Genomic DNA, 18046 nt, shown 5'->3' with positions numbered 1-18046 from the left:
CATACACAAAGCACCGGTCAAAAAAATAACACAAAGATGCTCCGAAACATAACAGGCGGTTAGATATGCAAAGTTAATAGTGGTGACCTTCATTTCACACACCCATGGATGCACATAATGCTCCTCACAAATCCATAGCAGGATTTTGTCAGCCACTTGATAATATAATCTATCACTGAACAATGCACTAATGTAATCCAAACTCGCTGGCCACTAACCAATCAGAAACCTCTAAACCACATAGCACACAGCCAAATACTTTGTCAACAGACAGAATACTTTCATTCTATTAAATAAGTATTCCTGAACATTAAAGGTCAGGCAGATTGTGAAGCGCTACAAGTGGTCGTAAAAAGTACTCAGTAATATGTTTCAACCCATAATACTACATTAAAGTATAATGCAAAGTTTTTCAACAAATTTCTCATGCATAATATATTTAAAAAAAACATATATCACCAGTTAATTGAATGATTTCTAACTATCCAGGCGGCTTTAGGCCCTGTTCAGGGGGACACAGGACAGACGGGGCTACTGGGCCACAGTTGTGGAGTTGGGGATCATTTGCCACTGGTGTCCGGGTGCCTCTCCTACCATGTATATGAAAACTGGGTGGCATAAACCCCAGCTCTGAGAAGCAAGGACTAACAGTCAAAGGCTTCTGGGAGGGGAGCAGGCTCAGGACTCAAACATTAAATAACAGACACAATATCACTGCCTAGCCCAGGGCATGGCTTTAGTAAAAGGGAGAACTTTAATATCACAACAAAAGTCAATGCTACACAATTAGAAGGGGGTGCAGCTACCAAGGTGAACAATCTCACCCACTGGCTTAGTCAAGTACTACAGCCTCTGCAGTGCCCTCTCTCACTCTAGGGTACACCTCGATATTTATGGGGAATTCTCAGGGATATGGATATAGACAAATATTAGACACAGGTGCAAGTTCACTAAGCATTTACCACATTGACAATTCGTAGGTAAGATCAAATAGTTCTGGAGCCAAGTAGTTCACACTGACAAAAGGTTAACCTACGAATGGAAGGATTATCCTTCTGCATTCAATATACAGTCTCACAGTCTTTCCTGTTCAGGCCATGTGTTACCTGCTTAGGGGGCACGCTAATGTTGCAGGGCTGGATGGTGTGTTTGTCAGGCTGTCCACTTGGGCTACGGATGCAATCAGCATGTAAGCCCTGTTCGGTGAGTGCTTGTTTTCAGCAGTTGTAACCTTCTGGATGTGGATTAGGTTTTCTGTTATGGTGGCAATGACAAATATTTGTACTATATGCTGCCCGTCAAAAAAGAACCAGTCCTTTGGGCACACTGCAGGAGTGCTTACAGCATATTGTTGTTCTGGCTTTAATTTCTTCATCACCTTCCCATGATCCCACACGACTCAAAATAGCCCTGGCTTCACTCCTGGGCAGTTGGCGTATGGGTGTTGCGTACCTTAGAGACATGGCTGGGCTTCTCTGGGCAGTCTCTCCTTTTTCAGGGCCAGGTGCTCACCTTCCTCCAAGTTGCATAGACCTCAGGTGATGTCCTTTCACCTCAGGGAGACTGGCTGCAATACAGAAACCAGCCCTGGTCTCACAGCAGCTCATCAAGCACTTTGCAGAATACTCTACATTGGTCAAGAACTTGGAACTGAAAGGAATTGAGGTGATTTGAGTCCCACTTATAATAATTGTCCAGGCAGGGGATGTGGGTCCACGGTCTAAGGTCCTGGAATTGGTTTTGGTTGGATCCCTTTCAATTTGCCAGCACAGACTCAACCGTGTCCAAATAAGCCTCAGATCTAGAAGCACAGTGAAAACAGTTCAGTCAGGTTCCGTTGGTTTGTGTTTGTGGATAACTTCTCCTGGAGCTATAATTCACTTATGGTTTTGATATCTGATGTTAAGCCAACGGTAAAAGAATCAGGAGAAGACATAACTGGGGCAAAAGTAAAGGCCTCAAGAGGATGCAAACATGCCTGCACAAAGCAAGGAACCGACCATCAGTGGAGACCAGAATACCACACTGGACCACACTATAATGGCTTAGCTCAGGCGTACCCCATCCTCTCAGCACACAAAAAGGTTTTAGCCTGGCTAGAGATTCAGAATCTATAATGCCAAGGTCCAGAAAAAAATAGAACAGTGGGGATACTGGTTAGGGGTAGTCTCAAAAGGCATCGAAAAAGCTATTCTTGCATGGGAATAATGTTGTAACATTAATAAAACCCCAGAATTATGTTCCTAAAGTGAAGAAATCTGCCACTACACCTTTTAAACCTTCAAGACAGGGGATACCATTCGTCCACCCTCCTCCATCTGAAAACTTGCATTCATGCTTGTACACAGTGCATTCAGTATTCTTGACATCTCCATTCAATGTCCGATGATACCCTAATGTTCAAATGCATAAACACTGGACACTAACTTTAGGGGTCAGTTAACTAACTTGAACTATATAGTTATAGTTTGTACAGAGTCATCAAATTGGTCATTTATGTATGTCACTTGGCATCATGGAGACCAATAGGGCATTATCAACAAATGAAAGAGTTCCAATTTTCGAACCTCCTACACCTAGGGCATCATTGGTGCATGAACTCACTGCCTCTACCACTTGATTCAAAGAAAAGAGCAGTGTAGCCAGTGAACATCAATGGTAGACGTCTTTGCTTACAGGGATTAGCCTTCTGGTTTCCAGAGCAGGGCCACAAAGGAAAGTGGCCAAGTTTCCTTTGTGTAACCTTACCAAAATGTTCAAAAGACCAGAACCAATGCCCAAAGCAGGAAGTAATCTCCAGGGCATGTTCTGCGGACATTGTCAGACATTCTTTTTTTAGGTCGAGTTTGGCAGCGGGCAGCGCTGTCTGCCAGACGTGTTGTATTCAATATGGGCTTATAACCACGCCCACTCTTGCCATTCATTCTTTGTTGTGTTTGTCTTTAATACTTCACTTTTATTGGTGCATTATTGGCAGCAAATGGGTGAGAACACAATCAACTTGAACCAGTGATTTCATGAGGACGTGTTCGGAGTGCTTGGATTGCTGTTGAGCCTGGGACGTGGCGCGTCATCGGACGCAAGCCGTGAGTCAGCCGTGAGTTGGCAAGCCGCGACTTAGCACAGCTACTTGCCATCGGCCGCTGGCTTCTTGTTCTTGTTATTTTGTCCTCGAGCTGGCCGGGCAGCCCGAGCAGCCTGAGTGGTCCATCTAAGCCCGAGTGGTGCCTGAACACCGGAGCCCGGTTTGAAGCAGTGACCGACAGATTTCCGGCCACTCTGCCACTCGGCTAGCCGCAAGGAGCGAGGAATAAGGAGTGCGGCGTGCTTGGTGCTGAGAGCTGGGAGACGGGCAATTATAGGCACCCTGACTGGAAGATACTGCTGCTTTGTACGTGCATATACCTCTGGCTACTTCTGGTTAAGCCTCACAACAGTACTGCCTTTTCTGTTTTGCTCTACTTGTTTGACATCTGCTCGGTGCCGGGTGATAAGAGGCGGTTTGTTGGTCATCGCAGCGGTGGAAACAATTGGAGCTAGTGGTGTGAGTTCTCCTGCCCGTCAATTTGCCGCTCCTGTTTCTACTCCTGTTTCTTGCCATTAAGGTAAACTCTGAATCACCTACTTCACAACGAGAAGAAACTTTAGCATGACCGTGTGCTTCAGTGAACACGGATATACTTCCCGGTACTGATTTTTGTTCCCAGGCTGGCGCACCTCAGATTGAGATACTTCCTAAGAATTTAGTTTCCATTGAGAGTCCAGTAGACTCCATTAGATTCATATTGAGCGATTTCTCATCAGGGAAAAGCCTGGATTTTGATCTTCAAATTTCAGGACAGGATGTGTTATTAATTTTTAAATCTCGACCAAAGGCAAACTCTGTAACTGGGGTCCCCTGTGTATCAGTGCTAAAGCCAACGCGCAAAAGGAAAAAACTTAAGCGGGTCAAAAAAATTAAAACAAAGGTTCTCTAAAAAAGGTCGTAGAGAGGTGCGATTTTTGGAGGATTTCCCCAAGCCACAAATTTATTTGTAGGCAGCCCTGGGGTTTAATCACGGCAAACACTATTCTGCCGTGATTAAACCCCTCTGTCTGCCAAAACGATAAAGGGCCATCAGAGGCAGATCTCTAACTCAGCCCACATAATTTAGATAGGTAGAACTAGAGGTCAGTTTTCAGTGCCTGTCACTGCCAGGAAATCCCTGGTGGTAAGAGGCAGTGAAACATGTTAAATGCTGCCATCACCTTAAGAGAGGACTCCCGTGGTAGGGGGGAATATTCTTTTTTCTTTTCAAAAAGGATATCCCATTTCTTTTTTGAAAAAAAAAAAAAAAAACAGTTTGGGGCAGGGCTCGTCATGGCAACGTAGCCCTGCACCAAACTGTATACAGCATGGTGGCGCTTCCTGACAATGCTTTGGAAATGACGCCAGCTTGCCGGTCATTTCTAAATTTGGCAGGTGGAGTAGTCGCAGCCTGGCGGATGTTAAGTTCTCCTGTCAGGCCAATGGAGATTCCTCCATCCACCAAAATATAATTCTGGCCCTTAGCCTTCGTGTAGCACGTGCTGCTTTTACATTCAGATATTGCATATTTTCTAAGTGGACAAACATCATGAATCAGATCACACTGTACCACTGTTTAGATTTCGCCTATAGGTTCAATACACTTGGCTTTTTCTTATTTCAAATCTGCCCGCCTTATTAGAAATTAGTTACCTCTCTAATGACCCATTGACTGTGTCTTTGCCTTGGACCCTTTACAGTGCTGCACTTCCTTTCAACTAGGGCTGTGCTATATTAACACCACATAGATACATACATACATCAAAGCACAAATACAATACATTTCGAAGGTGCAAAGGTAGAAAGGTAGGAATCTCTCCACGTGGCACAACTAGCCACTTCAATCAGACTGCAATTAAAATGCTTCGATCTCTGCCGGCTCCCTGAATGATATTTTTACACTTTTGTTGATTTCCAATGCAAAACCTTTTAGTTTTGTATTCAGTGGTTCAAATTCCAATTCACCTGTTACAAATTATTTGTTCTGTATCATGTTGGTAAGAAAACTTTTCTGGAAAGCTGACCAACTGCTTGGGTGAGAATTTCAATGTATTTCATTTCTATCCTGGACTTTTTGTTGGGGATTAATACAGTGTCTTTAGTTATTGGATGTTTTTTCCTTTTTGCATGTACAATCTCCTTTTTTCACATAAAAATCCTATATGGAAAACCAATATGGTGGAACTAGATTTCACAGAAACTATTTTCTACTAGCTGGTACTGGTGGCTTGTTCCAGAGGACTTAAAACAGCATAGACCAATCGGGATAAAACTAGAATAATCAGCATTCCTTGAACAATACTAACTAGTTACTGTTGTGAAACTTCAAAATAAATTTAAAGTAATCAATTTTCATTATAATTTCAAAACTCACAATACAGGAACATCACTCAATTAGTTCAAACAACATGTTTAACTGAGCCTGTTTAAAACTGACATGCTCTGACACGAGAAGGTGTTTTTTACCTGACTGTATCACCACACTCAAGGTGTCTGGAGAATATTTCTTCCACTGGAAATCACAGTTTGGAGTCCTCGGATAGTTGCACCAGTCCACAACATAGCCCTTCGTGGCTGCGAGGTTAGGTTTCCAGGAAATGCGAATTCCGTCGCCTGCACCTATAACTCTTTCCTCCTTAATATCTTCTTGAGTGGCACAAAAACAAAAGGAAGCATATAATGTGATGATCAAAGGCACCGTAGGGAGTGCTTGTAGTGGTAATGGTAGAGTGATAAAGACAGAAGTGAGAGTGCCAGCCATGTGGTCATGGGGAAAGTGGGAAAGTGTCTTTTGAGTGGCCATACCTGTACATTCAGGGCCAGATTAATCCAGATTTTGCGTCACCCTTGCACCATCTAAGGGAGTGCATGGGTGTCACAAAACTTACGTGAGATTTATCAAGCCATGCACGGCCACCTTGTGTGGCCCTGCATGGTTTGATAAATGTAGAGTAATACAAGGCTGCACAAATAGCTGCTTTAGGTTACTCTGCGGCAGGAGGCATTCCATGGGTGGAGCACATGCATTTTGGTGCATTTCCAGATTTACCATTAGTGGTAGACCTGGGAATGCATCAAAATGCTATGCCTCCCCAGGTGAGGCGTGACAATGAGAAATATCTTTATTTCTCCTTGTTCTTTCCTCTTTCTACGAGTGCTGCATTGTGCAGCACACACAGAAGAAAATGCCTCTAAGGATTATTTTTGTGCAGGAAAGTGTCACTTCCTACACAAAAACAATCCTGCCTTTAATGCAAGCAGCCTTGGACCATTGCACAAGGTTGCCTGCATTGGCGCTAGGCAGTCAAAAGTGCACCAGCGCTAGAAAAGGACAGGAATTCGCCATTTAATGGCAAATACGGTGCATTCCTGCCCTTTCCCTTTCATACACCACAGCACAGCAAGGTGGCTTGATGTGTTGCGTGATTTTTTGGTAACGATGGCCCTTAATGCAAAAAAAAATAGTTACAAGGCTGTCGTCTCTTTTCCTTTCCTTTCAGGTGTCTATCATCACATATAGAAAGAGTGAATGTGTGTTGAGTGGCCTTCCCTGTACATTTATTTTTTCCCCTTTTTTTTATTTCTTTTCAGGGATTTATGTTTACAGAGTGAAAGTCAAAAGTGTGAAAAAGGGGTAGTCAGGTATAATACTATATTGTTTGGAGCTCCTTAATCCAGATGAAGAGAAATCAAGAACTGCCATGTCTATTCTATTAGGATGGAAAGTCAAATAAGTAAGGACAGGCTGCGATTGTTGCACAACCCCTGAACACTACCCTTCCAAAGTAGGATGCTATTTAACACTGAATAAAGTTCAAGATGTAAAACGAATAAGAGCGCTCATCGTTTCCTCAAGACAACACAGTAAAATGAACTATTGCTACATGGTCACGCCTAACCACCGCATACTCACAACCTTCTACCCATCTGATCAAAAATACCAGTCTATCTGAAGGTTTCTATGACAGCGAACGGCGGTCACAGAACCTAAACACTAAAATGCAACTTTTATGCAAATTGCTCGTCAGCAAATCTAGTGGTGAAAAAAAAATCTAATTAGAGAAATAGCTGTAACAAGAAACAGTACTCTCAAACTGGACACTAGACTGTTTAATGATTTCTGTAAGTTGTCCTTTCAGATATGTGTCTGTTTTCAGTGATTAATTTGTAAAATTAGAAGTGTCTGGGTCCAAGGTATTCAACTGCAGTTGCACCACCAACAGTTCACGCTACCTCTGACGAATGCCAGTGCCAACATCACCTTCTATCCGAGTCCGACTGGGATCACAATTAGGACTGGGCAATCCTTAAAAAAAGTGGCCCACATTCCCGGATCGTACCCTTTCATGACACACCAATTGATTAGTCTCATTGGACTAAGTTTTATAGGAGTGTTTGGTAACTTTAGCATTTTATAGCTCATAGAGCCAGTAACATGGGCAACAACTAGAAGCACTGCATTCTGGACGGGCGGGCAATGTGAAATGTAATAGACCAAGGGCCACAATGCCTGATCTGACAGGTATTTTAATATCGTGGCTGGTACGAAAATTAAGAAAATCACCCCAGTCCAGTATTTTTCTCCCCTAATCAGTATGCACTTTAAACAGTGAACTTAAGGCAAATGCACTTTATAAAGATTTCTAAAGCTGCCTTAATTATCTGTGACTGATTGTCAAATTAACAAAGGCAGAAAAGCCATGTTGAAAAGGAATAAGGTTTTATTATACATAAAGTTAAAGATTCCTCTTTAATTCTCATGCTAATGACCTTGCAGAATTCTAAAACATGAACAATGGCTGGTTATTTTTTTAAATGTTTTTTGTAGTTTGATATAGTGTGAACTGGTCCCAACGGCATTGGAGCGATTTACATGAGCACCAGTTGCATTAGAGGAGATCAAATTTGTTTTTATTTTGGGCATTGGGAGGTTAAGGGCCCGATTACCATCATGGCGGTCTTTTGACCGCCATGGTTGCAGTGGCGGTCTGACTACTGCCAAAACGGTGGTCCGACCGCTTTGGCGGTAGTCTGACCGCCACATTATGACTGCGGCGGTCTAGCCACGGTCGGACTGCCAGCACCGTCAGTTTCCCTCCACAGGAGGGTCTGGCGGTGATGGCAGTCCTAATCCGCCAAGAGAGTGCTGCAAGCAGAGCCGTCCTGAGAATTACGACCCCAATCTCAGCCAGATTTATATTGCAGTAGCACAGCCATGTAAAAGATGGTGGATACAGGGTATAGGGTGCCCCAGTGGGACCCCCCACTGCCCATGCACTTGGCATGGCAGAGCAGGGGCCCCCTAGCCAGCCTCGTCGCAAAATTCACTGTCTCCTTTGCAGACAGTGAACTTTGCAATAGGTGCTGGTGCACCCTACAGCATTACTGCCGGCTCGATTATGAGCCAGAGAAAATGCTGTAGGCCATTTCCCACTGGGCCAGTGGACAGAAACTCTGTTTCCGCCAGCTGACCCAGCAGGAAACTCATAGTGGGGCCCGCAGGGAGGTTCCCACACTGGTGGCAACCTGCCCGTTGGTACTCCAGTGGCCTGTGTAAACTGTCCGCTGAAGTCATAATGACCCCCTAAGTGATTTACCTGTGGCCTGGCAGAGAAGGAAGGAAGTAAAGAACAAAGCTCTGGGCCGGCCTCGGAAGTGGGGTGGCAATGGGGGCTGAGGTGAAGATGGCCCAATGGCCATATCACCTAACACCCCAGCCCCACTCCCCCGGCCCAGCAAGGCAGTTTCACTCTTCCCATCTCCCACCTCTTTGGGGGTCTGTGCAGCCCCACAGGGACCAAGCAGAGTCCGCGACAACAGGCCTAGAGACACCCTTGCCTTGACAGCCAGCCTGCCCCACATTACAATGGCCTGGTGGGGAGCTGGTGAAAATAGCAAGGTTCTGTGGGCCGGGTGACAGAGGGCTTAAAAAATCCTGGCCCACAGGTGACTTTTAGTTGCCGGCCCATCACCCAATGCCCGACTACCCGCCTTCTGAATCCGACTCTGCTTCTAGCCATGGTACTGAAACTATTGTGACATTATGGACTATTATAGGTCACCCCATCTGTTGGGATTACTTGGAAGTGCTAGTTGTATCATTTGTTTAGGAATATTAACTTGTTAAGCCCTCTACTGACATGCTCTGCTAAAAATTAGGATGACAGCCCACTATGTGTTGTACTTACATAAAAAAAGAGGTGATGTTTAAAAATGAGACATTGCCAAGCACTGGACAAACACTGGCACGAATTAAGCACTATCTGTTTTTTTAAATATATAGCAGGTCTATGTTACTGGACAGTGGCCTGTTCCCTTTCTTGCATATTTTCTCTTCGTTTCAGTAAATTTGGATAATGAACCGCTGACAGCTGGCACAAGTACAAGCCGCACTAGGTGACATTTCCAATTACAGTTTCCTTTTACAAATGTCGTAGGCAGTAAAGCAGCAACTTTGCAATAAACCCTAGTGCAAGAATGAAAAATGCTCCACCCACCACTGGTTGGTTGTAAAAGACCACCAATATTGCGGTCAATTGACAGCCGGACAGAAGCAACTGGTGTAGTCGGTAAAGTGGCATGAGCATCACCAGCAAGCTTGGGAATTCAAATACGCCCTGCAAAAGAGCTTCAGCCCACCCGGTAAATGCCTCATAAGATAAATGGTCAGTCCAGCCACAGCTGCCATACAGGGCCTAGTGGATGCCACTATGCAGCCGCTTCCTTTTCATTCAGCAGTGCCGCTCGCCACACTCCATTTCATTGATGCTCAGAATATCCAGGACGGGACTTCTGGCACCTTGGCAAGAAGATGGAGCAAAGCCGAGCAGAGGCTATTGTGTCTCCCAGTCCTCATTACCACTCAGTTCAAACCATAGCTTCATGACCCATCCATGCTGGGTGGAACGTGCAGGTGAGGTGTAGCTAGAGGGGCTGTTACAAATGCGCGAGCCCAAAATACGCCAGTCTCCAGCGATGTAGGGGAACTCCGTATTTCTCTGTGAAGTGACAGATATTCCCACACCATGCAGGTGCGACTGGTGTTCAAGGGCTAAGGTGCTGCATCCCTAGCCTTTTCTGGCCTCTTTAGTGAAGCATATATTTAATTACATGATGAAAGTAAAACATTTTCTGCACAACATTTTCAGAGTGAAAGTTGTGCACTTTGAAAAGCCCCACTGCACCTGCGTCAGTATATGGCTGAAAGCTGCACAGTAGGGCTGACAGGGCTTGCCCACGCAAAGCCCTTACGTTTTCTCATAACGCAGTGACGTCCCCGGCTTATCTCCTCCTCCACCAGAAGCCCTGATAGTAAACAGCCTGGAGCGTTTTTTGTTTTCTTAATTTTATTTATTTATTTAATGCGTTTTTATATAGCGCGGACTATACCCGAGGGTGTCAGAGCGCTTCACAATAGGCAAAGTAGAGATACAAGAGGAGAAGCCCTTTCCCGATATTATTATCCACCCTTTCCTATTTACTCAAATGGTGGGGTGTGATCAGAAGGGTCTACGTACCAGGGGTCACATTTTATTAAAAGAATGTGGCATTGGGCAAAGAAAATCCCCTTTTCCTGCATTACAAGCAGTCTGTGGAAGAGAAATGTAATAAATACAATAAATAACTCCATCCAGGGCTCTCTGGGAGAGGGGAGTGTGACCTGAAGTCCTCAAGTCATAAATATGCCAAAGACAACCCTGCACACAAGTAAGTTGGAGCTTTATATTTTTTACAGACAAGAAGAAGAAAATCTGTTCTCTCAGCTCTCCTCTCCTTCACTACCTCTGTAGGTGATTTAGTCTTTCAAAGGCAGTAATGGTTCCATTAATTTATCATAGCTAGTTTTGCTCGTTTTATTTATTCTGCAGACTAATGACGTGATATGTCATATTAAACATGTAATCTGCAGCTCAAATAAACGTGCACCTTTTATCACTGAAACTGCTGGATACAGGATGGGTGAGGGAATGTGTGTTTGTTTGAATAAGTGTTTGCAGGGCTGGACTGAGTGGCTGAGAAAATGTGGGTGTCTGTAAATAGGAGTTGTGTGAATGGCAGTGGATGACGATGTGGATGAGTTAAATGGGTAGGTGACCAAAGGCAGTGGGTGACTAGGTGAATGGAAATACGTGGGTAGTGAGGCTCTCTCACAAGGTGCAATTCCGTCTTGTATTTTTGCCCCACCACTGCTTTCAGTCACCAGCCACCACTGATTCCATGTGGGCAGAATTCAAACGCCACCCACACCAGTGGGCATCCACCAAACCTGAACCTTGCTACCAGTGACCTGCTGCAATAAATATAACGATGCCACTGGCTGAACGGTCACTAACCTGCGTTTACGTGAAGTTTGCGTCACTAGAGTTCAACCACTCACCGTCCTGGGTGACCCCCGGGATTCTGAGCTCCGATTCCGGGGAGCTGCTCACAGCGTTATTAGCGAAGATTCGTACCCGGTAGGGGCGAGTGTCGATAAATATCTGGGTTCGATTCAGGGAAGCAGGGATTCGTTTGTTCTTGGGTTGGACGTTTGTGTCCAGCGCTTCCCATGTGATGTTGTAGTAAAGAATTTTTCCATTCGCTTCGGAATCTGTCAAAGGCTGAGAAAAAAACACATAAGGAACAAATATCAAAAGATCGCACAGACATCAGCAGGTATCCCACTTCCACAAACTGCTAGAGCACAGCGTGTGGTTATCGTTTATAATGAAGCCACACAGGCCCATATGCTATAAATGTCAACGCTTGACTAAGTGGCCTTATGTGTTTTTATAGACCAGCGACTGGCCATCGAACAAGCATCTTTACATATTTTACTCTGTGCAAAGCTGTAGCTAATTTGGGACTCAGTAGGTGACCGAGACACGTTTAGATGACAAGAGAAGGCACGAGGAAACTGTACAGTTAGCGGGAAAGGAAAGATCAAGGTGTGAAGTTTCTTCATACCCCAGGATATGCTTAGGAACCAGTACCCAAGCAGTATCCTGCTTCAGCTGAGGCCGTGGATGCATTTCCACGACCTCATCACAGGGCCCACCGAATCATTCCAGTGCTTTCCATGGATTAGCACATATTTACAAACCAAGCCCTTTCCACCTCAAGATCTTCAAGCAGTCCGGTTCACCACTGCAAACCAGTCTGAAAACAAATCAGTGGGTAAAGTACCCCGGACTCACTTCTATTCATGAAAAAAGTCGAGTAATTGCTTACAGGTAATCCTCATAACTCTGAATCTGAGGTCAAGATCACCAAAACTTTCAAACAAAACAGCACAGCACCCAAAGTTGTTGCGCTGCGCTGCATGAGAGGGAGAGAGCAGAAAAGTACCATATCTGCAAACATATGGCACTATCCTACTGTCTCCCAAGCGCTAGAGCAGAATTAGGCTGCCTAGCGCCATCCATATACATTAGCACCACAGTGCAAAGGTATCAGCAGGAGTCTAGCATCGGTTCTGTACTGGAAAGGTGCCCTACAAAATACTATGCCCAGGCAAACTTTAAAACTTTTCCCAGTTCGGATGTGTGATGTAAAGTGCAGCACACATTCAAAGTGGGAAAAGCTAGAAGAAATAAAAGCATTTCTCCTTTTTAACACGTGTTTTCAATGGTTGTCATTTTTTTGGCACAAAACCCTGCCTACTATTGTTAGTAGTAAATACTATGGGTGTTTATAGAGCATGGGTACTCACAAACACTTTCCTGGAGGCCACAAAGCTTGGTCTGTCATGTGACCAAGATCCGAACTGAAGTCAGCAAGGTGGCGGTCAGGGATTTGGTGGGGGGGTGGGGTAGCAGGGTTGGAGGTAAGGTGGGTGTAGGGGAAGCAAAGCACAGTGTCTTCATAGTGCAATGTGAAACCAAAAACATGTGATTAATCCCGGCTTATGCACTTAACCAAATTGTATGATCCTAGGCAATTATTTTATTAAACTTCCCCTCCTTTATCTTCATTGTCATAGACAAGGATACCTCGAAATAGATTACTTCAGGATGTGTACTGTACAAAACATAGTCCAGTGTTTGATTTAATAAATTATAATGTTGTTTATGTATAATAGAAACCTAGGCACCCAAAGAGTGCACATAACAACTGACCTGCCTTTATCTCACTATTGGTATTATTGTCAGGGCGGGGGGGATGAATGCTTCTAAATTCATGTTTGATTTGAAAACGATCACTTTTTTCATTAAAAAAAAATCTTCACTGAAAAGGTGAAAAGGTTCTACATGTTAATGAAATACACTTTTTTAAAATCTTTAACAGATCTTATCACACGTTTACACTTTTGCTACAAGATGTCTTTAAAAATGAAGATGTTTCTAAAGTTACGAGGTGCAGGACACACTAGTTACTTACTTTCTTAAACTTCAATTAACCTTTAAATAAATTACTTGCTTGTTTACTTAACATCTTTTCAATGTTAGTGCCCAGCTGAGTAAACAGCAGCACTCAGGGGCCGCATGTTAAGTTCAGGAGGGCTGCATGAGGCCCCCGGTCTGTACTTTGAGTGTCACTGTTGCTGGGGAACGCCCATGTATCAACCATGGAACACCCGCTTGACACAGAGTAATGCAAAGCAGCTTTGCAATACTTTAAGAAAATGTTCCAGCGCAAAGCTCATTACAATGTTGCTTAGCATTATACAAATAATGCAACACCCATATCACACAAGACTGACAACGGAAAAGAGGGAGAGAATATCACATGCCTGACCATTTAGCCGCGCTCCTTTTCTTGTCCAGAAACAGGAAGGGAAGTCGCTCGCTGAGCAGAGCGGTTCCAAAGTCAACATCAGAGGTCTATTTAGAACTCTCAGTACTCACTGAAGCAAAGCCATGAAAAGCACCACCCATGATGCGTACCATGCACTGTAAGGAAAACATTAAATGGTTACCCATGTAAATGCAAAAACATCAGCATCAGTCATGGAGACATGACTTTGGCTACATGCTTTGGGAACTGGGTGCAGGGTTCCCTGCCAGAGGTTAGGTTCTGTGACCAACCCCTAATGGACATGATTGAAGGCCCCACAGTGAGGTAGGCACAAGACCTGGCCAATGCTGTACTGTGGGGGTTGGCTATGCATGGAGAGTAGGGTGCAGGGACATGCAGCCACCCCCCATGTATTGTCACATTGTCACAGGCCATGCACTGCGAGGGTTCGCAAGGGCAAAAAGTTGTTCAGACCCCCACAGTAGTAGTAGGGATTGAATTCTTGCGGTGTGATTTGGATGTTCAACATGGCTTGACTGTCCACAGCGGATTGAGTGTGGCCAATGGCAAAGTTACACAACCAACCCCCCACTGAGAATAGCCAAAGGCTGTGTGCTGTGGGTGCTTGCCATCCACAGTGGGCTAGCTGCAGAGGTCAGGCTCTACAGCCAAGCCCTGCAGGCCCTGTGGCCAACACCTGCAGCACATGCCCAAAGGCTGTACACATCAGGCGTTGATCACCTGTGGTGGGCTGGGTGCAGGGCGTGGTGTCCTACACATGACCAAGAGCCATGAGCTGGTGGGTTTGGCTGTCAATGGATATTAGCATTGGCTGGGCCCTATTTTGCAGACTCTGTCAGTCACTCTCTCAGTCACTGTTTCATTCATTTACTCTCCCCATCTCTTGCGCTTCTACTATCTCTCACTCACTCAGACTCACATACAAAACAAACAACATATGTTTTATTTTTTTTATACGATTAAACTTGATTATGAAAAGAGGCATTTTTTGTTGCGTTTAAAGACTTCTATAGTATTATGTTATTTCCCTCTTTGAGAAAAGCAACATGAAAATACACGGAGACTTGAAAAATGGAAAAAAACATGGGTTAAATAAAGATAAAATAATCATTTTCTCTGTCTTCTGATGCAGAAGCACGTGATATTTTGTGAACTCTCCGACTTTGCTCTCCACAATAGATCAACAATGCGACAGTTTCAAAGCAAGGATTGATTTCTTCTTGCTACTCCAATAAGATCAATTCAGGCAAACTCTCTCCATCAGAAATGATGTATTGGAAAGCTGAAGAAGATGTACTCGCTTCATCTGCATCCCTCTTTCTCTTCATCTTCTTGGCAGTTAACTTGGGGCTAGATGTATCAAGCGTTTTTGCATTTACAAACGGTGTGAATGGCCATTTGCGAATGCAAAAATGCCTTTCAGTATGTATGAAAGGCATTCGCTATGCAATTTTAAGGGATCACTAAAATAGCGATTCCTTAAAATTGCGAGCCCGTTTAGAGAATCGCAAATTGTGTTTCTCTAAATAAGAAATCGCAAATAAGGAGTCCTTATTTGCGATTTCTTAAGCACATGTATCAAGCTTTTCCTTCATGCGAATTGGGCATTAAGGAATCACAATTACCATCAAGTTGACCATGTGCAAATTTAAAAAATGCATTTTTAAAATTGACATATGACTCACACATGCCCCTTTGGCATGTGTGCGCCTTACATGTCCTTAAATAATTTTTTGGGGTTCAGCAGAGGGGGCCTTAGGCCCCCAGCACCCTGGGGTTTTGCATTTCCCAAATTGCAAATTCCAGTTAGAAATTCACAATTTGGGAAATGCAAAAAAATCGCAAATACGGGCCTACAGGCCCAAAGGTGAGAATGGGCTCAGAATCGCTATTTGCAATTCAGTAATAGCATTTGTGATTGTTAAGAAATCGCTATTACCGAATCGCAAATATGATACATACCATTTTGCAACTCTGAAATGGCAATTTCTTAAAATTCGCTATTAGAGAATCGCAAAGTGGTCCCATACTGAGCATTACAATGTTTGTGCAGGTTGGCTCCGATGCGGTGTATTTCCCTCTGTTCTCTTGCTCCGCTTTTCGCATAAAGTGTAAGTCACGTATTTTGATGTATTTTTCATCAGGCCTGAAGATATTTACAGCATATTGTAAATTCTTTAAAATAATAATCTGTTCAGGCCAACAAAATCGATGACTGTTCTAAAGTTCTATAAACAAAAAACTAAAACGATTAAAAAACGGTTTTGCTTGCCTGCAAAAAAATAAGTTTTAATTTTGACAAAAAGTTTTTAATAACAATTTAGGATTTGTAAAAGGAATAGATTTTAGCAATGGTAAAATGGATAATAGAAAAAAAAGATTAAAGAAAACAAATAAAAACAAATCCCAAAAAGAGGTTCAGAACCAAAAAAAGTTCATACGAGTAATTAACTATAACCAAGAAAGAGTTTATAATAACGGCATTAGTCACCATAGCCAGCTAGGTGTAGGGAATCATGTAAGGTATGGGATAGCCCTAGTTGAAGCCCTGTGGCTCATGACTGCGAAGCATGGCTGAACACCTAACACAGTGGGTGTTGTCTGTCCGCAGCATGTTGGCCACATGTTTAGGCCCTACAAGCCACGGTTGAACATGGTGTGCAGTAGGGGTTGTTTGCTCACTTTGGGTTGGGCGCAGCGCCTGACCTTTGGCCTCCTACATCCATTCCTCCACATCCAGTCAAACCCTGCTGCAGATGGAGGTAACATTTTCCTATTTTTAATGCCAACAGCACTATTAAAGATAGACTTTGTGTCCACCCAGATGTGGTTATCCAACACCCCTGCAGCCAAACACCGATATTTATTTCCATTTCATTTTTCAGTTTTGTATTCTGCTACGGGATTAGCAGACAATCACCATCTCAAGTACGTATGGTGGCCTTTCTGTAGTGTCTGCCAACAAGGTTTTAGATTTAGATTTTGGCTCTTGAGGCTAGTGCTGGGCTTGCAGCCTCCAGACGGAATATTGGATTACGGGGGCTGTGCAGGGAGTTGCAAATTCAGCCACGGGACCCACGAACTCTATGGCAAAATCATCATTTTTATTTTTTAGATCATATCTGGGGGCGGGGCTGTACCCATCCTGCCCCCTAATGTACACTTACTTTTATTTTGTTTTCAAGGATGCGTGGACCGTGTTCCTGTCCCCTGTAATGGGGGCTGCAACTTTTTTCCCGATATTTTGGATGACTAATCAGAGGGCTTCGGTCCCACTGACCCAGCTTCGAGTTTGCAGAACTCAAATGGATGGCGAAAGATATGAATATTTTTGAATGTTAGGATTCTTGGATGTGTGGGAACCCAGGTTCACAGAACTCCGAAAATTAAAGGGCTGGATATCTCCAAAATATATAATTTTCATGTCCAGACCAAGGCATTTTTTAAACACTAATTTCCTGAAAACTACTGAAGGAGTTTGCATCAAACCATGGGAGGACACCTCCTTAAGAAAAGTTCTACTTTCATCTCACATCTGATGTAATTCCTTACAGCTGTGAATTGAGGAGTGAAGGACCAAACAGAGGGGCAAAGGACCGTATGGAGTTAAGATGGGAAATCCAGTGGCCTCCACTTGGTAGTTATAGTTGTATATTTAGGTCAGCTTTTCCACAGTAAATGCCTTTTATATTTTGCTAATCTTAACAAAACCTTCCAAAAAGTGCAACTTTTCCCCAGTTTGTGCATGGAATGTTTCAGGGTGATCTATCAAGCGGGATCTGTCAAGAGTGGGGAGCAAAGAGTCATCATAAGTATGTAAGATGGGAAATGTCCCTTGTGACCCCTGTTTCTGCCCCATCTTGAGGGATCTGCATGATATTTGCCATGAAGAGCCCACAGTGAATGTTTTGTTTTTACGTTTTGTGTAGATTTTTAGAAACTCTGCCAAAATGATTAGCAAAATAAAAGATGCCTTTGCCTGTGTTTCCAAAAAGTGCTCTTTGTCCCTGGTTTGTTTATGGGAAGTTTCAGTGTGATCGTCAAGCAGGGTCTGAGAAAAAAAATCCCAAAACGCAAGATCCCCATTCATTTTCCACAGACATTTTTAAGAAACAGTATTACAAGAAACTGCTGAACGGAATTACAGTAAATTCTTGGTCCAGAAAGCATACTTTTTGTGATTTGGTGTAAATCCGTTCAGTCGTTTTTAAGAGATTAGGGCACAAAAATATTTGTGCATCT

At 43.6% G+C, this 18046-nt stretch overlaps 1 protein-coding gene across 3 annotated transcripts in view; it reads right to left on the bottom strand.

Annotated features, from left to right (window-relative positions):
• OSMR (oncostatin M receptor) overlaps positions 1 to 18046 on the bottom strand; it is a 345202-nt gene that overhangs the window by 99265 nt on the left and 227891 nt on the right. For 2 of the 3 annotated variants that reach the window (XM_069221332.1, XM_069221326.1), the window contains exons 11-12: positions 11445 to 11667; positions 5534 to 5713 (exon numbers count right to left, since the gene is read on the bottom strand). In XM_069221332.1, coding sequence (XP_069077433.1) covers positions 5534 to 5713; positions 11445 to 11667 — 403 coding nt within the window. The remainder of the gene's footprint in view (positions 1 to 5533; positions 5714 to 11444; positions 11668 to 18046) is intronic. The other variant, XM_069221330.1, reaches the window with a different exon arrangement.

Source organism: Pleurodeles waltl, chromosome 1_1, assembly GCF_031143425.1.
Source record: "Pleurodeles waltl isolate 20211129_DDA chromosome 1_1, aPleWal1.hap1.20221129, whole genome shotgun sequence".
In the NCBI taxonomy this organism is placed as follows: domain Eukaryota; kingdom Metazoa; phylum Chordata; class Amphibia; order Caudata; family Salamandridae; genus Pleurodeles; species Pleurodeles waltl.
Note: the sequence above shows the minus strand (reverse complement) of the source record. Positions and strands in the feature narration are given on the sequence as shown.